General features: G+C 38.8%; 1 protein-coding gene across 2 annotated transcripts in view; it reads left to right on the top strand.

Annotated features, from left to right (window-relative positions):
* Positions 1 to 24,233, top strand: part of Spag16 (sperm associated antigen 16) — a 1,047,686-nt gene that overhangs the window by 11,003 nt on the left and 1,012,450 nt on the right. For both annotated transcript variants that reach the window (XM_026786385.1, XM_013351621.2), the window contains exons 2-5: positions 221 to 267; positions 4,039 to 4,134; positions 13,488 to 13,606; positions 21,100 to 21,237. In XM_026786385.1, coding sequence (XP_026642186.1) covers positions 221 to 267; positions 4,039 to 4,134; positions 13,488 to 13,606; positions 21,100 to 21,237 — 400 coding nt within the window. The remainder of the gene's footprint in view (positions 1 to 220; positions 268 to 4,038; positions 4,135 to 13,487; positions 13,607 to 21,099; positions 21,238 to 24,233) is intronic.

Genomic DNA, 24,233 nt, shown 5'->3' with positions numbered 1-24,233 from the left:
CAGAAATGAATGTAGTTTTTTATGGACTTAATGGTATAAAATACTAGTTGAACAATTCATATCTAAACTTATAGGCTTTTTGGAGAAAAAGGTTGAATTTTAATTTGTATGTCTTTACAAATTTCATATTGAGGTCATTAGATCCAATACTGTACTGAGGTCAAGCAGCTGTAGTATAACACTGTTCTACTTTCCTGTGTTAAACTTGACAACTGCTCAGAGGTGACCCTGACTGAGGCTTCTGAAGATGAGTGTGAATACGAGGAGGTAATTACTCTTGTGAACACTTTCTCCTATTTCCTGCGGCACATAAGGGCTTTATTTAAGATAAGATATGTTTTAAGCAGAAGTTTAACTATTTACTGATTACAATGGAGTTGAGAAAATGCTCTTTCAACATCTACATTGAGTGGGACATCTTCCTGTTCCAGTTGCCCCATCTCTGTTTGGGTTCAACTCCTGCCACCACCCTTGTTTGTGGTTTCATAGGTGGTCATTTCTATCTGGGACTTTTCCCCATCATCCAGTGTAGTAAGAGGAGCGGCGGGCTGTGTTCCTGCCCAGCTCCCGCATGGCTAGCTTTATATGTGAAATAACAACTCACAAATTGTATTCATTTAAACACTGCCTGGCCCATTAGTTATAACCTCTTATTGGCTGGCTCTTACATATTGATCTAACCCATTTCTAATATCCGTATTGCCACTTGAGTGTGGCTTACTGAGACAAGTCTAACAGGCATCCATCTTGGAGTGGAGAGTCATGGCGACTGACTGACTTGGCTTCTTTCTCCCAACATTCTGTCTGTCTACTCCACCTACCTAATTTTCTGTCCTATGAAAGGGCCAAGGCAGTTTCTTTATTTAACCAATGAAATTAACACAAAAGACTCTCCCCCATCATTTCCCGTTTTTCTGTTTAAACAAAAAAGAAAGGCTTTCATTTTAACATAGTAAGATTACATATAACAAAACAGTTACCAAACAAGAATTACAGTTTCAATATTTATATCTATTTATCCTTTATCATAACTAAGGAAAACTATAACTATAACTATTTTTTAACTCCATTAAAGAGTCCAGAAGGATATAATATTACCTATGCAAACAAGAGGTAAGCAACTTCCAAAACTCTAGAAATGACAGAGACATCTTGCTGCCTGGACAGTCACCCAAAGTTCTTTTGTACTGTTGGGGCATCCATCTTTGGCCTACAAGCCCATAGTATCCAGCAGACTTTTTCATGAAGTAGGAAATTTTAAAGACAGTTTACTTTCTGCTGTGTTCTGCAGAATGTCTCGTGGACTCTTTCATGAATCAAGAACCCCGAAAGACCATCTCACCTTTAGGGAAGTTCAGTAGTCCTCTCTCTGCGGGTTCTTTGTGTCCAGTTTATGCAACAGTCCAGGCAAGAACAGTTTCTTGCTCAAATGGCTATCAAACTCCATAAGGAGCCTCTTCGATGCCCATCTTTCTTTTGAAGTAGATTGGTGTTGCCAGGAGCAGACGTGTCTCACTGTCATGAAAAGTCCTAAGTTATTAAAACATTAATTGCCATGTTCTGTAGTCTTTGAAAGATATGAAGAATGTCTATCTAACTGAAATATATCTCTATATATCTAGAAAATCTAACTAACATGACTACAAATTTGACTATTATAGATGTTTATCCATTAACAACCTATATACATTACATTTTTAAATGAACTACACAATCACAACACCTTAATCAAGATCAGAAATGTGCATATACATATAATAAAACTGACCTTAACTTAATACCAATAAAGCAAAATTTATATCAATGCAAATTATTCATATCTATACCATATCCCCCTTTAAATGTAAAAGAACATTTATAAACAATATTTGGGAACATGGGTGCAGTTTTTTCTCCAAACTGCTTTTTGCTGAATGGGGGTGCTGTTAATCAGATCATTTAGGATGTAACCTGTGTGCCAGGTTTATCTCAGTTGGCAGTTGAGCGAAGTAATTTTTTGAGGGTGTTTACAGCAACCTTTTAGGAGGGCGTGGTCTATCATACCATATTGGGATAGAAGCAATCCACAGGGTCTCATACTCTGTGAAAACAAAAGAAGGCCCTCTCCAAAGCATCATAACCTTAGACCCAAATTTTGAAATCATAATACCCTTATATCCATTTTGGTTTAGCTTGGCAGCCCATATAATGAAATGTCTCTCTGTACTTAGCTCCTTCACAGTCAAAAGATTTAAAGAAAACACAATAATACAAAGAATCCAGACTCCATTTTTACGTGGTTTATTTTTTTATTTTTTTAATCTATAACTATCTGTACTCTGTCTCTTTAAAGACTTTACTCCTTTTTTAAACCATTGACTTTATTTTTTATATGTTTTTTCTCTCTTTTAAGGCTACGTATATTTATCCAACACTGTGATCCATTATAGGTCTTTTATGTTTGAAATCTGTTTTATTGTGAATCTGTAATTTTTTTTTATTATCCAGGAGCACTTTGTTTTGTGCCTTTAAATCATTAAGTGCTTAAGAATCTAAGCTGTGACATTTCTAGGTCAAAAACAGGTACTGCCAGCTTGCTCCTCCCAGTCCAACATGGTGGAGCCACTTGTGACTGAATCAGTTGAGTCTCTGAGCTGTAGGGCGGAGGGCTGCTCTGGATGTTGGCTCCACTTCTCTCACTTTTAAAATGGAGGACGTACCATTTTCTACTAGCTCTGGGGCTGCCAGGTAGGAGCCACACTCAGCACTTTAACTCTGAGACTGAGCTTGCGGCACAGAAACTCTTTTCATCCAAGTTACAGCCAAATCTGACACGCAGAGCACTGCACAGCCTGAAAACATCTCTCTGTATGGTGGCGGGAATCCACCATGCTCTCCTGCCTGCCTAAGCCTGATTCTGTTGTCTGTCCAGGTGCAGGCAGGGAGCACTGAGCCATCATCTCGGAGCGGAGAGTCATGGCAACTGACTGACTCGGCTTCTTTCTCCCAGCATTCTATCTGTCTACTCCACCTACCTAATTTTCTGTCCTATTAAAGGGCCAAGGCAGTTTCTTTATTTAACCAATAAAATTAACACAAAACAAAAGACTCTCCCCCATCAATCCAGTTTGTTCTTGACAGGGATTTCCAGGTTGCCAGCATCAGTTGAAGCATAGTCCACTGGTTTCTTCTACTTTAATTGTAGTTCTATAAAACATGCTCCTGTCTCAACATTTTCTTTCTTTCTTTCTTTTATTTTTTTCGAGACAGGGTTTCTCTGTGGCTTTGGAGCCTGTCCTGGAACTAGCTCTGTAGACCAGGCTGGTCTCCAACTCACAGAGATCCGCCTGCCTCTGCCTCCCAAGTGCTGGGATTAAAGGCGTGTGCCACCATCGCCCGGCTTTCAACATTTTCTTTTAATTCATTGCTTCTGAGACTTGGATATGAAGTCACATTTAGATGTCAGAGCCTGAACCAACTGTGTAAGTGGGCCTGGCAGAGGCCTTGACAGGCAGAGGCTCGTTAATTAGACAGATTGAGCTCATCTCTAGAAGCACATAGTGTTCTATGTAGAGTATATTTCTTGGAAGCTTTAGTTTAGGAAGAAATCTTCTGAAATAAAATGTTGCTGTCTCCTTATGTTTCTTTCTATAACAGCATTAATTAAAATGATACTTTTTATTTAGTTGAATACTCTACTTCCTCAGTGCAACAGACTGTGTGAGACCTTCCCAATACTGTACCCTATTTCTGGTTTTTAATTACCTATTGTCATCTCTAGTCCAAAAATTGTTTCTGAAAATTCCATAAATTACCAGTTTTTAGTGACTTATGTCATAACTGTTATGATTGTTATATTAGTATTGTCATCATTACTGGTCTCTTATTGTGTCTACATAAACTGCATTGTATGTTTATATGAGAAAAATAGTATCTGCAAGGTTGGTAAGTAACCCCATCTTCAAGCATCTGCATCATGTCTGAGGATGTATCATTGTATAAGTGGGGATCACTGTAAGGCACTCAATATGTCAACCCATTCTTCCTGTCCTTGTCTAGATACCAGATGACAATTTCAGCATTCCAGAAGGTGAAGAAGATCTGGCAAAAGCAATTCACATAGTTCAAGAGCAGGCTACAGACGTTCAGATTCTGGTGAGAATTTTGTATAATATTTTAGCTAGCAGTTTAACAGGAATACATTTTATATGAAGCTTTGAAAGTAATTTAACTACAAATTATGAAAGAGAACACTGTAATCTGCTATACTTTTTCACTTTAAATGTTTTATGAAAATCAACAAAGTAAGCTTTATTTATTCTTTGCAGCACCATTATCCAGACAATGTCTACTCTTATATGACTTTTTAACAAATGATACCTTCCCGGAGAACTGATTAATCATATAAGAAAGTAAACTGAAATTGTTCAAAACTGTTGTTAAATGGATAAGCTATAGATTATGTAGTGGACCTTATAAGCATTTTGTGTCTTTGTTTTCCTGGAAGTATGAAATGCTTAACAGTTAAAATTTCACGACATTTTCTTTTCTGGAAGGTGAACTAATTTTGTTAAGAAAGCATGGAAAATAGATAATGTTATTGATCTAATTTAGTTATACCTCATATTACAGTCTTTTCCAAGTCTTAAATAGATAGGGATACGTATATCTATGGGTATATGTATTCCTCTGTGTGTATTCCTTGGAGTAATTATATAATTTTATAAAAAGAACGGTTTATTACAATTAAGTTGAGTTTCCTTTTCTAAAGTGTGACTTTTTTTGTAAGTATATTGTTGTAATATTTTGCAAATTTTAGATTTGGATTCTTTATTTTACTACTCTTTGTACTGTTAATATATATAATGATTTCCAGTTTTTATAAATTAGAATTTTGATTTTTAAAGATTAAAATAAAATAAGACTTAAATTTCTGAAATTTTGCTGTTCCTTTTCTCTTTCCTTTTCCTTCTTTCCCTCCTTTTCTAAGACTTTCCATAGTAGTTCCCATATCCTTTGTGAAGTCTGACTGATGACTACGACCCCTTCCATGCTTACCAGTTCCCTGGGTAAAATGGAGATGGGACAGTTCCGCTCTTCCCACCCAGTTTTCATTCTGCGTTGGAAAGTGTATTTATTTTTATAAGATATGTATGTTAGTATGTAAAAGCTTTGTTGTTGGACAGATTGGTTGTGCACACCTTTAATCCCAACACTTGGGAGGCAGAGGCAGGTGGATTTCTTTGAGTTTGAGACAAGCCTGGCCTACAGAGTTCCAGAACAGCCAAGGCTACACAGTGAGACCCTATTTGAACATCCTCCCCCACCAAAAAACTTTTATTGTAGTCAGTTGTGATGACATACAATGGCAGGATATGCTGAATGGAGGCAGAAAAATGATGAGTTGGAAGCCCGCCTGGGATACACTATAAAAAACTTTTATTGTGATTATTTTAAGACATATAAGTAAATATTTCAGATTTTAATTTTTCATATGATAACTCTTGTATAACTCATATGAACAATCTCTCTGGAGCTTCCTTCATTTCCCCTCTAAAAATGTTTCAAAGTGAAAATTCTAGTTTATCTCTTATCTTTATTTTAACATTTTTAAAATTGATTCTTTGAGTATTTCACATTATGTGACCTGTTCCACCATTTTCCAGCTCTTCCATGTCAGCCTTCCACCATTGTAGCCTCCTCCCTCCCAAGAATGAAAAGCAATTTTCTGTCTTTTGTGTCTTTGCCATCATATACTCTTCTGTCTTAGTGGCTTTGGAAGCTGTGTGCCACACAGGACACTCTTTCACCCAAACAGCTTTATTTTCAGATGTTCATTGCAATGATCCTGTAACTATGGTTCTACAGGACTGCTCACTTCACAAGCTCTAGGAGGTCCGGGATGGGGTACATGTTGGGGTGGGCCAACTCAAAGCTCTGGGTGTGGGCCTGGGCGGTAGCTGAGTTGATCAGTCCCAGCCTCCACCAGGATCGTTCCCCTCAGGTAGGGGTCAGGGCCAACTCTTCAGCGTGTGGCATCTTCAGTTGTGGCAGCTGGTGAAGAGTGGGAGAGTTCTCCATTGAGAGTTAGGGCCGGCTCTCCCAGCAGCGGAGCCACTAACTTGCTAAGTTGACCAGCGAGGGGCAGGACCACTTCTGTGCCCAGGCCACCAGATCCAGCTGTCCTGTGGCCCCTGGCAGTAAAATAGCAAGGGCATCATCATAGAACCTGGCTGCAGTTGGGCAATATAACCACACATGGCCTTTGGCTTCAGCTCCAGCATGGACCATGGCCTCAGGTGGCAGTGCAGGCAACCCAGATTAGTTTGTCCCTGGCAGCAGCATGGCCCTTGGACATCAGCTTGGCCTCAGGTGGTGGTCCAGACCTTGGGCATCTGTATGGCCCTTGGTGCTAACAAAGGCCATGGAAGTTAACACAGACCCTGGCTTTAGTAGGGTCACAAACTCAGACATGATGCTTGGTAGCCGCATAGGCCCAGAAGTCACATGGCATCAGGTGGCAGTGTAGGCTGCCATATTATCCTCACTGTTGCTGTATCTTCAGTCTTCAGCATGGGTTCTCTCCACAGTGCAAGAACCTTAAGACTTTTCTCCCGTTGCCGTACCATACACCTGTTCATCTCAGTGGCACCCCCAGGGTCCCCAAGGGCCTAGGGCGTGAGTGGGCCTGTATTTTTTATCTTTTTGAATCTTCAATTCCAGGCTAGCATTTCAACTATATCTAAATCTATCTTTTTTTTCAGTAGGCTTTTGGGTCCAAGTGAGTAGATTATTTTTGGATAATTAGCAATGTGTAAGCCCTCCTGAGGGTTGAGCATGCATGCACACACTTCGTAGCACCTTCCTGGGCATTTTTAGAAACTATAGGTAATGCCTTCCCTTTAGTATGCTTTTCTATTTTTCTTGCTGTTTTTCTAATTCATTCTCTCATACATATTATGTAAAAACAACATTTCACATTTATTGAACAAAAAGAATGAAGCATTTACATAATGAATGGTTATTTTCAGAAATAATATTGAGTCCCTACCTAGCAATTATACAGTCTTTCTTTTCTAGTAAATATATACCACAATGACACGACCCCATTTCTGCATCTCCAATGACATTAATTATGGAGGGTCAGATATTGTTACATAATGTTTAAAAATAGTTTTAGGAATGATAGTCCAAGTTACTGGTTTTTACCATAATCATTTGAACTGTATATTTATAACAATTTGTTTTAAATTGATTTATTTTTAATTATGTGTGTGTGTGTGTGTGTGTGTGTGTGTGTGTGTCTGTGTGGGTATGTGCACATGAGGGCAGGTATCTGCAGATGCCAGAAGAAAGCATGGGTCCTTTGGAGGTGGAGTTATAGGTGTTGTGAGCCACCCCACATGGTACTGGGAATTGAACTTGGGTCTTCTGGTAGAGTAGTGAGTACTCCTTCAACTATTTCTGTAGCCCTGACAGATTTTTTTTGTGGGTTTCAAATTTTACCTCAATTTTCCATTTTTTTCTATTTTAATTCACTCTTTTCTTTTACATAGCTATCCCCATTTCCACTCCCTCCCCTCCTCTTGTTCCGTCCACACCACCACTCCCTTATCCACTCCTGAGAAAGGGTAAAACTTCCCATGGGAAGTCAACAAAGTCTGATACTTCACTTTGGAGGCAAAACCAAGGCACTCTTCCCCTATCTAGGCTGAGCAAGGTATCCCTTCAAAAAGAATGTGCTCCTAGATGCTAGTTCAAGCACTATGGATAAATCATAGTCCCAACTTTCCATTTTTAATTTCTTAAAAATATCAAAGCAACTAGGAAGACTGAACATCTTTGTTCAGTTTTGCACAGGACTTTTGAAAGGGACTATTTAGAACTATGATGATTCTTTTACCCTGGATGCAGTTCTCGATACTTTTTATGTAACGTTTCCAGTTGAGGAAAAAAAGTAGGGAATAAATCTACTACTGAGTTTTTGTAGGTCTTCTTTCCCAATAGTCGGAAAATAAGCGAATAATTTCTGGTTAATGAGGTGAAAACCAGTGATGCATTTACCGTGTTAGGTTTCCGGTAGCTGTGACAAACCGCTTGAGCAAACCGCTTCAGTAGGAAAACTTCCTTTTGCTTAGAATTGTAGAGGTGTCAGCCTAACATGGAAGGGAAGGCATGGTGAAGAAGCTCACTTTATGGTGGGGAGGAAGCAGAGTGGAGCCATAGTTGCAAGGGACCAGGCCAAGATAAGTCTCTCCAGATACTGTTTCCAGTGCCCTCTGATGACCTCTGGCCTCAGTTCAGGTCCTGGTACTTGCAGAGTTCCCCCTCCTCTCAACAACTAGTCATGGCTTTATTCCATAAATGAGTTAAACTTTTATCAGGCCCGAGACCTCATGAGCTTACTGTCTCTGAAAACACCCTGACAAATATAGCCGAAAGTGTGCTTTGATATCTCCAGACCCTTCTCATTTTAACCAAGTTGAAGATCAAAATTAATAATCACACTTCCCTATGCAGTTTTATATTCTTTTGGTTAATTTTATTTGTTATTTTCTTAATTATATCCACATTTCTCATACAGGTATCTAAAATGTGTTCTGTGAAGATAACTAAACTTGTGGGTCTTGAACACCTTAAGTATTGGTAGCAACTGCTCAGCTGTGCCGTGCGGTGTGAAAGTCATCATGGACTGCATGATGACAAATGGCTGTGGTTACGTTCTAAGCTCCTATGGAACTGATAGACTCATTTGCTTCCATTGCAAATTCTAGTACTGACATCACACATTGTTCCTCTTGTAGTATTTCTAAAACACAAAGCAACAAAATTGTAGTGCCATTCAATGATGTTTGAAAGAATCAACAGTCTCTTCATTTCTTTGCCCTTTGCTGTGTTGTGTTGAAAGGGAGCTCTGACCTCTCCATAGTCCCTCAGAGGACCTAATCTTTCTCTTGCCTCAGCACCTCTGTAATTGCTGATGAGAGTCTTACTTTGATATCGGATTGTGTTCAGATACGCTTTAATCCAGTGCTAATCCCAGTTCAGAAGGACACTGTCCTGACTGGTGAAGTCTTGAAAGCTCAAATCCCTAAAACCACAATTTCTGTAGGGAAAAAGACTGCATAAGAGGGATGGAGAGCTAAATTCTGAGCGTGGAATTAATGAATTTCTAGTTTTTAAAAGGATATTGGCTGTCTTACTGTTTCTCTTGCTGTGATAAAACTCTGGCAAAAAGCAAATTGAGAAGAATATTTATTTTAGCTTACAGTTCTACATCACAGGCCATCACTGAGGGAAATCAAGGCAAGAACCTAAAGACAGGAGCTGATGCAGAGGCCGTGGAGGCATGAATGCTGCTTGCTGTCATTTGAAACACTAGCCTGGGGCGGCACTACCCACAGCGAGCTCCTGAGTAATGATTTTTCTAGTCCAACATCTAAATGCCGCAATTTCTGTCTTCTCGCAGCCACTCCCTGTTCCAAGAGCCAATTTCTGTTTTATTTAGGGTTTCTACTGCTGTGATCAAGCTTGATGAGCAAAAGAAACTTAAGGTTGATGAGGCTTATTTTACTTACTAGCCTGTAGTCCATCATCCGGGAAAGTCAAAACAGCGACACAAGACAGGAATCTGGAGGCAGGATCTGAAGAGGCCATGGAGGAGTGCAGCTAACTGTGCTGCTTACTGGCTTGCCCCTGTGCTTGCTCAACCTGCTTTCTTAAATGAACTAGGACCACCTATCCAGGGGTGGTAATGGCTGCTTTGGGTTGAGCTCATTTGCAAAAATCAAGAAAATTCCCTACAGGCTTATCCATTGGCCACTCTGGTAGGGAGTTTTTCTCAGTTGGTGCTCTTTCTTCCCAGATGACCCTAGCTTGTGTCAGGTTGACATAGCAACTAGCCAACACAGTTGCTCAGTGAATTAATTGTGTACTAATTTCTATCCTTTCATTCGTTACTCCATGCTTTCTTCAAAAAGTTCACCCCAGCAGAAACTGCAAGTCTGGCAGGGTTAGCAGCCTTCTGAATATAAGCTGCTTGCAGGAGTGGAAACTGCGCCAACATCACAAGGCACACACCTGGTGAACTAACTGTTCCCATAGAGGACTTGACAGCTGAGGATCATGGACACTGCCTTACTGCAAACTGAGGAGGAACTTGTGCATGCTTTACCCTGGTTAGCAGATGGGGCTTTAAGAACTGTCACTATCTGCCAAGTTTTATCTATTGTTCTTTTTAAGTCAACTACATGCTCCTGCTGGACTCTGAAATTCTAGACCACGTGTGCTAATTTCTATGTAACTGGAGAAAGTGAAGCATTTTACAAATTATAATTTGTAGATTGGTGGACTTTGCAGAATAAAATGGATTCAAAATGAATCTCCAAATCTAAAGATAGATTTAAAATTAGCGCGAACTTTAGAAGGTCATCAGTGTTCGGCTTTTCCTGGTCATCCCAGCATGTTTCCAGCAATATTAGGGAGGTTGAATGGCTACATGAGATGGATCAAGAAAACTGTCATTTAAAAATGGGTCATTTCTTTGCATTGGCCTTCCTTCCTGATCACGAAATGCTAGGTGTACCTTCCTGAAGAAGTCAGCCACGTCACTGCTTGGTTTGAAAATAATCACGTGGATAGCACCACAGGAAGATACTTACACCGTGGTGTTGCTGTCCATCCTTATTTGTGTTTCTGCTGGGTTTGTGGTTTGATGTGTGAGCATGCTGAATGGATTTCCACTGTCCACCACAGCAGGGAAACATTGCTTAGGAAATGCAAAAATGGAGTATGGGTTATTGATCTTGCTACACAATGAATTTTAGAAAAAGAGAAAAGAGAGAAAAGTCATACAAAAGAAGAATGTGAATGTACTCTCTGAGGACTTCTGCCCTGAAGGAGAGAGAGCAGATAATTATAGTGACATAAGGTCTCAGAATACAGTTAATGTTTACACATATGTAGATGCTCTGGAGGACTAAGTGTTTACAGTTGCCCACAATCTACTTTTTTTTTTAAAATTTTGATTTATTTTTTAAATTTAATTTTACATTCTATCCACACTGCACTTCTCCCTCCCACTCTTCCTCCAATCCCCCTCACCCCACCCTCACAGCCAGCCCCTCATCCACTCCTTCCATTGGGTAGGGACTCCCATGGGGAGTCAACAAAGTCTGTCACATTAAGTTTGGGCAGGGCCAAGCCCCTTCCTCTTGTATTAAGGCTGAGCATGGCATCCCATCATAGGGAATGGGCTCCAATAAGCTAGCTCTTGCTCAAGGGATAGATCCATGTCCTACTATCAGGTGCCTCACAGGAAGTCCAAGCTTTACAACTGTCTCCACACACGAAGGATGGGAGAGGACGGGAATGGGGGATGAGAACATGAGGGAACAGACGGACAAAAGGAGGAGGAGACAAAAAGGAGTAGGAGAGCAATGAAAGAAATGTCTTGATAGAGCCACTATGAGGTTAGCGACAAACTTGGTGCTAGGGAAATTCCCAAGAATTCATAATAATGACCCCAGTTAAGACTCTAGCAACAGAGGAGAGGGTGCCTCCCAAACTAGCCTTTCCCTGTAATCAGATTGGTGACTACCCTGTCATCATAGAGCCCTCATCCAGTCACTGATGAAACCAGACACAGAAATCCACAACCAAGCACCAAGCCAAGCTTTGGCAAACCAATCGAATAGAGGGAGGAGGGATATATGAACAAGGGAGGTTTAGAGTATGATGGAGACGTACAGAGACAGCCGAACCAAGCTCGTGGAGAATCATGAACTCTAGGCCAACAGCTGTGTGGCCTCCATGGGAATGAACTAGGCCTTCCATATGTGGAATACAGTCTACTTTTCTAATAAACCTTTCTGTATCCTGAAGTTTGTACTAATCTTTTCAGAATTTTAACTATAATGATACTTTACAATTCACTCTCCAATGTATCTCATTTTTTACCCAATTTTCACTCTTGGAGGTATAAACTGTGTAAATTTCTTTAGAAGGCTAATTTGTTTATGAGTTTTTGAAAAATAGAACTCTGTTAAAATGTCTTAGAACATTGGTATTTTGAATGTGAGCATTGTGTGTGTACACAGAACTCCAGAACCTCCTCAGTAAATGGAAGGATGTCTTTTGGAGGGTTTTTGTGGTCTCAGCTCTGTAGTTGATCACATGATGTGTTGGTGACTCAACTTGTCTTTTACAGATGTCTTAAGGACTATAGGAATTTAGAATTTGGAATTCCAGTGACTTCACTCCTCCTAGTGAGATACATCTGTGCCTTTTGTACTGATCCTTTTTCTAATAAATATGCATTGTCTGTTCATAATGAATACCCACACAACTGATATTATTATATCTACAATTTCATACTTAGGAAATATACAATATTTCCTACTTTGTTGAATGAAATGAACTCTGAAATGTTTTACATTTTATTTTTCATAAATAAGTCTCTTTTTAGGAATGAAACAAGTCAATCAAATGCCTTTTTATATTTATTTATTTATTTTTTGAAAACAAACTGTATACATACTAGTCCAAGTTCCCACCCCCTCCTCTCCTCCCATTCCCTCCACATACCCTCCCATCCAACCCCCATCCAGTCCTCAGAGAGAGCAAGACACATTGCTTTGTGGAATGTCGAAGGCCCTCCCTGCTATATATCTAGGCTGAGCAAGTTATCCATCCAAAGAGAATAGGTTCCCCCAAAAGCCAGTATATGCGGTAGGGATAAAAACTGGTACCACTGTCAGTGGCCCCTCAGTCTGCCACAGTCATGCAAAATATCACCATAGAACCTTCATCTACCAACAGACCTGCACCAGAGCCCTGGACTGAGCTCTCAGAGTTCAGTGGAAGGAAAGCGAATATAAGCAAGGGGGTCAAGACCATGATGGGTTCACCCACTGAAACAGTTTACCTGAGCTAATGGGAGATCACCAACACTAGCCAGACAGGGAGAAAGCATAGGACCAAACTAGTCCCTCAAATGTGTTTTAAACATAAAAAAGAACTTTTTTGACAGAATTTTGTTTTGAGATTTTGATTTTGATCCTCTGAGAACTTGGAGTAAGGCTTTTGATCTTTCGTCATTTCAGTATTTGGGCTGACATCTTTGTGATTATGGCCGAGATCTCACTCTTTCAGTGAAGTCTTCCTCTGTGACAGTTCTTGCACAGTACACTACTCTTCACACACACTAACCACAGACTGGCATTTTCCTGTATTTGAGAGTCTGCCCTTACATTCCTAGATACTTACTGTTTGTCAGAGTGTGTGAAATACGCACACACAGATGGTTATCCATATCATGTTTCTACCTACTAAACTATTGCATTGGGAATAGAAATGTTTATGTCACTAATGATTTATTCCTAGTTTTTAGGACAATACACAATATTTAAGGAAAAAGTTACTACAAAATGAGTAAGTGAACAGCTACCTGTTCCCTTAATAAAAACCTGGACATTTGCATAATGAATAATTGTGGATTTAAATTTCAGGAGCAGAAAACAGTTCTTCCTTCAAGGCATGTAGTACACGAAGCCATAGAAGACTTTGTCTGTAATTTCCTGATCAAAATGGAAATGACCAGAACTCTGGAATGCTTTCAGGCTGAATGGTAAGTCCCTATGTGGAGAGGTAGTTCTTCAGGGATGTCAGCAGATTTACAGGTGGAAGTTTAGCTTTCTTAAAGGACTTTGCAGCCAAAAGCACTTTGGTTTCTGTTATTGTTGCTATGATAAAAAACAAAGGCAACTTAGGGAAGAAAATGTTTATTTGTGGGCCAGTTCAAGTTAAGTGATGTTATTTACAGTCATTATGGTGGGGTCACACTGTGTCAGTAGTAGAAAGCAGAGGCCATTGGATGCCTGGTCATGATCAGCTCACTTTCTCCACTGGATACTGTGCAGGGTTCCCCACCCAAGTCAGGGTCCTGTCCATCATTAAGAGGGATCTTCCCATACCAACTACCGAAACCACAAAGGATTCAGAGGTCACCCTTCTGGCAGTTTACAGCAGCAGAGTGAACTTCCATGTGTGGGATAAATCGTTCCCGTCTCTGCGGAAACCATCACAGTCAGGGGAGCTTTCCCGGTAAAGCTTTCTTCCACAGCCTTTTCAATACTCAAACTTAGCTTCCTTTCAAGTGATCAAGGGAATGAAATGTCTTCTGGAGTTATACAGCAAAAAGCTATTTTGGAAATAGTTTTCTCTTAGTTTTGCTTAATTTATAATGGTATCATTTTGTTTCTTTACATAATTCCTAACACTACTTACCTTTTATTTATAATAAAGATTATTTTTCTCTATTTATACAGCTGATTGATTTTTCTAATAATATTATTTGATTTAGAACTAAATTGAATTGTATTTTCAAATATTACCTTAATATGATTTTCTTGTTAGAAAAAAATTTATAATGTCTTATTGACTGTGAAAACCAGCAGGCATGCTATATTTTCTTTTGCTATAACAATAATCATCTTTGGATTCCTAATATTTTTTAAAAATAGTAAACGATAGATTTGAAGCGAGTGTTATTTTTTTACTAGATATTGCATATTATAAAGAGTGGACTTCTATACAAAAGGTGTTTATGGAGTTTGGTAACTGAATTCTAATTTTTAAAAATTTGTCTGTGATGTCAGGTTTACTTTTCGCTTTCTTGGTCCACTTATAATATACACCTAGAACTAAACAATTTCATTTATTTTTAATTTTGAAAATAATATTGGCATTGTATTGACACACCTCTCTACTCCCAACTCCCCTACTTCACCCTAATTTCTTTTCAAACTTCATTATTTTGTCTGTACATGTACAGTTCACAGCAGACTAAAAGATGGAGTGTTTGGAAATAAAGGAGAATGCTGCTTTTAAACCTGGAAACTGTGCACAATTTAAAAAGAAATTTTGCACAAATTTTCCTAAAGAAATAATTCCAAATAAATTAGAAATGCAGGTAGGTGATTAATATGTAGCTAATTAGATAAAAAATTAGTATGATTTAATTATTTTTTATGTCTTTCAAAAACATGTTAGACTATTACAAAGTATAATGACTCTCTTAAGGGAATTATTATCCAAATATTATTTAGATTAAGTCAAACTCTTTTTTGTTATTATTATGTGTGTATGTGTGCATGTGTTAGTTTGTGTACTTGTGTTGCCATGACACACATATAGAGAGGTCAGTTGGAGTCAGCATTCCCATAAGTGTAGGTGGGTTCTGGGGATTGAACTCAGATAACCAGGTGTGTGTGGTAGGCAGACCTACCCTTTGAACCACCTTTCCATGCCCCAAATATATTCTTAAAGAGTAGATGATTGTAATCATATTGTCTAAGGTAGCAGCCTGATTCATGAGACAAAATTTCAGGAAACTATGATACTATTAGGATATAAGGAATTCCCAAGAAACATACTTATTTAGCATTATATTGTAAACAAAAGCTAAAACTTATGAATGTATATTTATTAATTTAGTAATATTTTGGTTCACCCAATTTTTATCCCAGTCTGTAGCTGCTGCTTTGTACTTATTCCCATATCTGGGTAATTATTTTCACTTGAATAGTTTGAATTTGGCCAGTAACTGTAGTATGCTGCATACAATAGGGTTCTAATTCAAGACTTGTAGACACATTTGCTTAAATTAAGGTATGACACATGGCTTGCTGTGCAGCTCATGCTGGCCGGACATAGAGCTTTTCTTGTTAGCCTCCAATTACTCATGATTCGGCCAACCATGTTGACTGAATGTCTTTTTAATGCAGAAAGGCAAATCCCAAACCATATGAAATTGCTGCAAATTCATGTTCTCCAACAAAAGTAACCAAAAGTGCAGAAGCACAAAAGTACTGGCTTGTTGTTTGGTTGTTCTAAAAAAGAAAAAAAAAAAGGTACCAGCATAATCTGGGCAGGAATATTTCAGTTACATTCTTCGAGTCTTCAAACAAAAATGCAGAATATCTTTTAAATCCAGTGTCACAAATGTATGACCTGGGAGCCACATCTGGCCTACTTCTTGTTTGTGAATAAAATTTCATTGGAATAAAGCCATGATTTCTCACAGGTACTGAAAATGAATATCTTATAAAAGCAAAACTAATTAGGCACACCAGAGTGTCTGGGGATGGCAGAATAGAAAGCAGTTTTACAATTTCTAAATTATTACTTCTCCAGAGTTGCCAGCAACAGCTCTCAACTTATCTCCTATGATTTGTCTATGCATAGTATATATTTAATATAGCTATATGTGTGTGTGTATTTATAGACGTATGCCAGTGTGGTAGAGATTTGCTTGTGGAGCACTACCCTGCTTCCACTCTGGTTGTTTGATGCTGCTTTGTCCCTTTAGATGTACTCATGGTGCCTACATGAAAAAGGTTTCTCTGCAATGTGACTCCTTCCAAGTCTGTTATAATTACTGGGGTTGTTGAATGATTTTCCACAATGCTTACACACGTAAGGCTTTTTCTCCAGTGTGAATTATTCTGTGGATGTTCAGATGACTATGCCAGGAAAACGTTTTTTTCACAATGCTTGCATGTATGAGTCTTCTGCTTCCTGTAGTGTGGCTCCTTTTGTGTTTGTTACACCTACTGAGGTTGTTGAAGGCTTTGCCACAATGCTCATGCATTGTGAAAAAACCTTCACCAATTTCACTTCTTGTAAGACTCATGAAAAGAGTTCACATTGAAGTCATATATATTTAAGCAGTGTGAAAAGGTGTTTTCTTGTTCCAGTCACCTGAGCAGTCATGGAAGGATTCACACGGGAGAAATGTCTTGAGCATGTAAACATCTTGGAAAAGCCTTCAGTGACCTCAGTAGTCATAACATACATGAATGAAGTCACATTACAGAGAAGCCTTATTCATGTAAGCATTGTGTAAAACCCCTCACCAATTTCTATTCATGGAAGGTTCAGGAAAGAGATCATACTGAAGGGAAGTGCTATGCATGTACGCATTGTAGAAAAGCATTTACCCGCTCCAGTCATCTGAACATCCAAGAAAGGGTTCGAATTGGAGAGAAGGCTTTTGCACGTATACATTACAGGAAAACTTTCAACACTCTAACTTCTCCTGATTTGCATGAAAAAAAACACACTAGAGGAAAAACTCTTTGTGTGTAAAAGATGTGGAAACTGTTCATTCTATTGATGTTAACAGGCATAAATAAAATAGTTGACTTGAAGGTAAAGCCTTATGCCCATAAGAATTGTGGAAAAGCCTTCAGCTGCTCTTGTGATCGTAACAGGTCTGAAACTCATCACACTGGTCAGTAGCCTAATGTGTGTAACCACTGTCAGAAAGCCTTTACTAGATTCACTTAGTATAAGAGTATAACCATTCCACTGGATAGAAACCTTTTGTATATAAACATGGTATATAAACTATTTCTTTGTTCTTGTCATTTTAACAAGCATAAAGATCTCACACAGTGTCTGTATTGTGGGAAAGTTTTTAGCACATCCAGTTTCTGTAACCCTCATGCACAGATCTATCCTGGAAAGAATTGTAATGAATATATACATTTAAGTATTGTTCTAAGTCTTCAGGAGTTTCTGTTGCCATGATGTTCTAAAGAATTCACTCTGGGGGAAAAGAGAATTCACTCTGGAGACAGACTTTACATGTATGACCATGTGAAAAATCTTTTAGCAACTGCATTTCTTACTATACTCAATAACTTTTTTCAGTGGTGAGAACCTTTATTTAGAATAAATGTGGAAAAATATTCAAAGTGTTTAGAATGAATGAAACTTAAGTGTGTTTGTCCTTTAATTTTTAGTAGTGTGTTCCAGAATTTCTGTGTTTTAAGTCCCTGCTGAAGTCCATTGTGATCTCACAGTGAAAAGAAGTAGTGTATGAACAAACACCAGTAGTAACTCTGTAATGCTGTGTTGGTAAATTTGCTTCTCTTGTGGGTAATGAAAGAATGTTCTGGGAACATGAGATGTATCAGCTCGTAATGATTCTTGCCATTTGATTATCTGCAAAAAGAAAAAAAAAAAAGATGTACTCACGGGTAAAGTTAATTGACGCTGTGAAACTAACGAGGGTAAAGTGAGAAAACAGCAGTGTACCTTTGTGATCCCTGAACTTCCGTCTCTGCAAACATGTCCTGTCCCGCACACTGTGTCTGTCTCACGGACTCAGTCACTTGTTCACCATGGCTAGCTCGAAGCACAGCCTTCTCTCTTTCCTTCCTACCTCCTTTTCAATCTGGGTACACCTCAGTTTGCCTCTGTTCTTCCCATTTCCCTGAGGATAGGGTTGTGCTAAAATCCTGTCAAGGGTAATAAGATATGAAATTATTTAAAGCATTTAATTATTAACTTAATTTGTTCCCAGTTAAGGAGATTATAAATTAGTGTGTATTCCTTTAATTTATGAACAAAAATAAATACTGCAGCTTTTGGCCAATACAGTTTGGTGTACTGTAATGACTTAGTTATGGTCTATATAGTTACAACTTATTTCATCAGACTAGCTTTATTCAAAGTCCAAGCTCAGAATTAAGATTAACTTTGAAACAGTTCTCACATTTTTCAGCATGTGTAGAAACTGTGTACAGTGTGACTACATACCGACTCTCACTGAACCCCATGCAGATAGTTTTTCCTTCACCATTTAAACCTACTGATGCTTCTTCCATTGATGAGAAGTTGGCTTCTGGTCATGTGTCATGGAAGCAATATCTCCCTGTCACCATTAAATTAAACACAGAAATGCCATACATTTACTGTGATCACTCTTACAATTCACAGTATGCCAAATTTGAGCAATTAAATATATGTGGGTAGGATTATGTACTAAGATTTGCAGAAGTCAGCCTTCTAGGGGAATATTTAGCTTAAAAATTAGTATAAATAATAAATATACTATTTAATTGTAAATGGCATAAAATAGTTAAAATGGTGATGTCTTAGAGTAATTGTTTGAGGATTCACTTTGTATCATTTTTATTAGCAGTCTGTTCTTATTCAGCATTCATTTCTCCCACACTGTATGTGGCAGGTAGCCACTAACATCTTTTCATTTCATGGATGAGGAAATGGGCTTAGAGAGGATGAGAAATCTGCCTGAGTAAATGTCACCAAGTCACAGCCAGTAAGTGGCAAAGTCAGCGAGGCCAGACTGATCTTAAACCCCACTCTCTTAACTTCACCTCCTGGTTTGTGACTGGGTGAGCTTACCTTGTGTCTAGATTTCAAGCTCAGATTTGTGTCTGTTCTCCGTTTTGCAATTACAAGGTCAGCACTAACTTCTTCAACTAGGCATAGGTTGTGTCTTCCTCAGTCACTGCCGTTTTATCTTCTGAGAAAATAGGAGCTCCACACCTCCCATCCCCCTCTTTCCCACCTGCTGGTCCTTCATCAGGCCTTCTGTCTCTCCAGCCAGCACACTGAAGCACACAGGCCGTCCTCTGGAGCCCACTCCCTCTTCCTGCCAGGATCCAGATCCTGCTGGCTCAGGGTCACTGTGTTCCCATTTGTCTTCTCCTGTCTCGGCTCTTCCCTGTCGGACTGTGGCCGGAAGCACACAGGTGTGCAGTCATATCTGACATAGTCCCTGGGGAGAGCTCCCTGGCTCTGCTTCCTGTTGAAGATCATCTTCATTTTCCATTCTCTCCCTCACTGGGAGGTTTTCCTAGCAAAAGTGGCTGTTCCTTTCTTATTTACTATTCATACCCACTCTGGATTGACTTTCATCCATTAAACTGCTGAAACATTTTACAGTGACTTTCATGTTGCCACTTCCAGTGACTGGTCCAAACTTTGGTGAGCATTCATTTTTTCCATTAGCATTCATTTCTTCTGTCTTGGAACTTTTTCTTCACTTGACCCCTTGACCATGACTCTCATAGCTGCCATTACTGTTCTGTCCTTAGATTCTTATGATAGCATTTGCCTCTTCCAGCTCATTCCATCCTTGAAGCAATGGAGTATTTTATGAATCAGTCCCAGGCATCTTTTACTGTTTATGTGACATCACTACCTGACCTAGTCTGTTCTAGTGTCATGATTGTTAAACGTCATTTATATACTGATGAAATGCAAGTTTAAGTCGCCTGCTTTGCCTGTTCCCTGAACTATGTATATCCATCATTTATCTTTACACGAATGTCTGCTAGGCACACTACATTTGGTCATCTCTCCAGTTCCTACTGTCTTTATTTCCACTATGTAAATGGCTGTCTATTACTGAGCACCAAACCTGGATGCCATCACTGCCCTGCGTCTTTGCTAATACCTGACAGATGATTCCCCAGTGATTGCTGTTAGCGCTGCCTTTGCAGCATGTCCAGAAGGTTCCCTCTTATAACCTGTGCTTATTTCACTTTGTTTGCTTACCATTCTCTCTTGGAGGTTGTGCCACGTGTTCCTTTAGAATAGAATCCATTTCTTGGAATAGATTTGCCCTTTTGAAACCTAAATCTGATCACTGTTTTCTTCCTCCCCAAACGTTCCTATGGTCCCATCCTGATCCAGAGTGAAATATTTCCTTTTATGATGGCTCCTTGTTTTGGTTCTGACTTTTCTCAACATCTCCTTTGCTTACTTTGCTGGCTTCAGTTCCTGCTGTTCTAGGAATACTGCCTTTGTTTCTTGTCCATGCTGAAAATGTCTCTATCTCTGGGCCTTTGTATTTGCCTGCTGTCAGCCTCAAGTGTTCCTCTTCGGGGAACCCACATGGCATCATTCCTCCTGTCCTTCAAGCCTCGAGTCTCTCTTACTCACGCTTGTTGGTCATGGCTACTGTATACAAAACAGTACAAATGCGTACCAGTCTGTCTCCTCCATTCCCTCTGCTTCCCAGAACATATTACCATCTTTGCTAGAGTACAGATTCCTTGCTTGTAAGGACTGAGAGAGTTTTGCCATTCTTCCTAGTAACTAGATATGTGGAACATAGATGACCCATTGTATTTTAAAAGGCTAGATTAACTGACATTTCATCTTAACAATATATTAACATTGTTTTAACTTAGAATATAGCAACTAATTTCTATCAAATTTCCCAGGGCCGAGATTTTGAATTATACATAGTCATTTTTTAAAGTCAGAAACAGATAAACTCTGTTGTTTGATTTGTCCTAGGTATGAGTTAATACAGAAGGGAGAAACTGACCTCAGAGCCCTCGGGAATGTTCCAGATGTCTACAGCCAGGTGATGTTATTAGAGAGTGAAAACAAAAACCTGAAGAAAGATTTGAAACGTGTCAAACAAGCAGCTGAGTATGTTAATATTACATTTTTCTTTCTTTTTTTTTTAGACTAAGTAAAAAATAATGAAGAATAAAACTGATACACGCAATGTACTGTTTGAGAAATTTAATTCTGAATCACTGGGTAATATTTGAATTTTGGTTGTGAGGATGAGAAAGCTTCCCAAGTGAGTTAATTGAGCAGGAAACTGGAGCCTGTGCCAAGCATAGCTCACCAATGGAGTGGAATACTAGGTGTCTGTAGCAGATGGTGAATTTGTTGCAAAGGCATTTTCCTATGTGTGTGATGATGTTTTGTGGGTTGTGAAATTTTCTCTTGTGTAATGAGCTAATTTCAGAAATAATAATGAAATTAATAGAAAGAGCAGAAGTAAGGATGGGACTAATGTATTCTTAGTAGGATAATGTCAGTATCTTTAAATTCCTCACAAGGAATAGTGTTATCTAAGCATTTTGGGTGGTAACAAACACCTTGCTCTGGTGGGCCGGCAATGCACATACAAGGGTGGGCGGCACATGGGACTTCTGAGGGCCCTCTGATGAAGTTTCCTGTAGGCCTTCAAGCTTTCTTTAAAGATACCCTATCAACATCCATAGTCCCACCTTTTTCCTGTTGTTAACCACCTAATATAATTCTTGTTTTCCCAGTGGGTATGCATAATTTTTAAATAAAAACTTCCATGATGGCAATGCCATATTTACCAACTTACTTTTCACTTGACACAAGTAGTGCCCTTTTCATTTTATTATTTTATTAACACATATCTTATTCTGAAAACTTAAAAACAATTCCTGAAGGGACACTCTTGCTTTATAATGTCTAGGCACAGATGAGAATCTCAACAACTAGAAATTTTCAACTAAACAGCCCCTTCAACTAGAAGGCAAAGATTTTTGGTGAACCAGCCATCATATTTCCGACAAAAAGCTATGTGTATGTATTGGCTTGGGAAGAATCTACTCATGTCTAACAGTCCCACGTGGAAAATCAATCTTTAACTCTGGAAGAGAAGTAATGTTTTTTTTTTTTTATCCATCCACTATTATTTGACATATTAAAGGAAAATCTTTCTCTCTTAAGCACAATAAATAAAACAACAATTAGAGTAATAAGACCACCCTGTAGAAGCATAATATTTAAATATATACTAAAATGACTATAAATAAACATATCTTTGTATTGTCAAGTGAAAGAAATATTTAATATAGCCCTTCATTAAATACAAAAGCAGCAGTAGATGAAATGGTTTACATGCTCCTTGACTTACATCATGTGCACCGGTAGGAGTGCTTGGCATCTCAACTTTCCATGTAGAATTTGATGGTTTACAAAGATTTGTGTGATTCTCCACAAGAATACACTGCTAGAACCATCTGCACTTTGTTCATTTCAGAAGGGTTTTCCCGTCTGCATCTCTGCTTGCGGTGACTTAGAATAGACAGTTTGGCCAATGGGAATTTGATGTAGACCATTTCTCATAGTGCTGCCTGGGACAGTTTCATCCCTCATCTCCTTTGAGTTATGGCTTTCATTTGCTAATTTGCTTTTGAGTAGACACAGCCACTTTAGGCAATGTGTTTTACTCCGGTAATACCAAGTAATCATTGTTGATTACAGGGTATTTATTGAATAGTATATTAAAAACTGTAATTGAAATTATGTAAGTTTTTACTCATGCAAATTGTTGTTTTAATGTTAAAAGAAGTTTTAATTAAAACAGCCATCACTCAATAGAAATGTTTCTTTGAACTCTCAAGTGGTTTCTGGTTGCTGTTTGACTCTGTGACTTGGTAGAACTGACAGTCTGGCAGGAAGTAAGCAGAATGCAGATTGTATCTGCTTTGCTATCCTCTCATGGAAATTTGAAGGAAAGCCTCTTGGCCCTAGGGGATGCTTGGTGCTTATGGAGTGAATCTTCAGCCTGATGTGCTTCTGTAGCACCATTTGCTGAGTAGTCCCTGTAGTCTGTTTCCACTAAAGTAGTGTCAGAAGATGAATGTGATTTGAAATAGCATTCATATACATTTGTTTCAAAACTTAATCTTAGGAACCTATATTTTCTATGAGATTTATGAGGATATTTGTGCTAAACATGAATCTCTCTATATGGAATTTGATCAAATGCTTCCTTTTTATGATTAGACTCTTTGTTAAGGCTGGGTAATCATAGATATAAGCTAATATTTAATAGGTGAAGAGAGTCAGCTTATAAATATGTCATATGACATCCTTGATCATACAGTTGGCATTTAATGATGAATTGACTAAAATTAATGGCTAGATATATCCACATGTGCACCATAATTCAGTGCATTGGTGGTGCTGGGGAGACATCATGACTGTCAGACTAACTATGGGTTCCCATAACACAAGTAAAGAAAGATCTTATGAGACTAAGTTGTAGAAAGAAGGGACATGGTTTTTGTTCTGTTTGGTACCTGTATGTCCACAAAACCATGTGTATGCCCAACATGCCCTTATAATGTACACACAATCAAAGGCTACACTGTGAAAGAGGACTGCTAAGGTTAGTCTCCATGGCAACATCAATGGATTTAGAATTGCCATGAAATACACCTTTGAGTGTTGCCAGAATGACCAAAATGAGCACGAAAGGCCTTCATTTAATGTGGGGGACATCATCCCACAGGCTGGCATCCTAGACTGAATGAAGAGGAGAAAGTGAGCATTCATCTCTCATTGCTTTTTGCCTGTGTATGCAGTGTGATGAGTGACTTCACATTCATGCCTGTGTTCCTTTTCTTCCTTGACTCCAGCACTATACTCACAGGTGTTTGTCACAGACATCAGAAAAGTAACCAATGGAGAACACTGGCCCTGAAAAGTGGAGCCATTGCTTGTAGTCGTAAGTCACAAACAATGCCACAGCAGTTTGGAATTATGATTAATAGGGTATTATTTATTTAAAGGGGAAAAAACTTACAGATCACCGTCAGCCCTCTGTACAACCAGGAAGGGAGTCTAGTCGCCAGCCGAGCAGGAAG

This window comes from Microtus ochrogaster, linkage group LG4 (assembly GCF_000317375.1).
Source record: "Microtus ochrogaster isolate Prairie Vole_2 linkage group LG4, MicOch1.0, whole genome shotgun sequence".
In the NCBI taxonomy this organism is placed as follows: domain Eukaryota; kingdom Metazoa; phylum Chordata; class Mammalia; order Rodentia; family Cricetidae; genus Microtus; species Microtus ochrogaster.
This window is presented reverse-complemented; position numbering and strand designations above follow the sequence as displayed.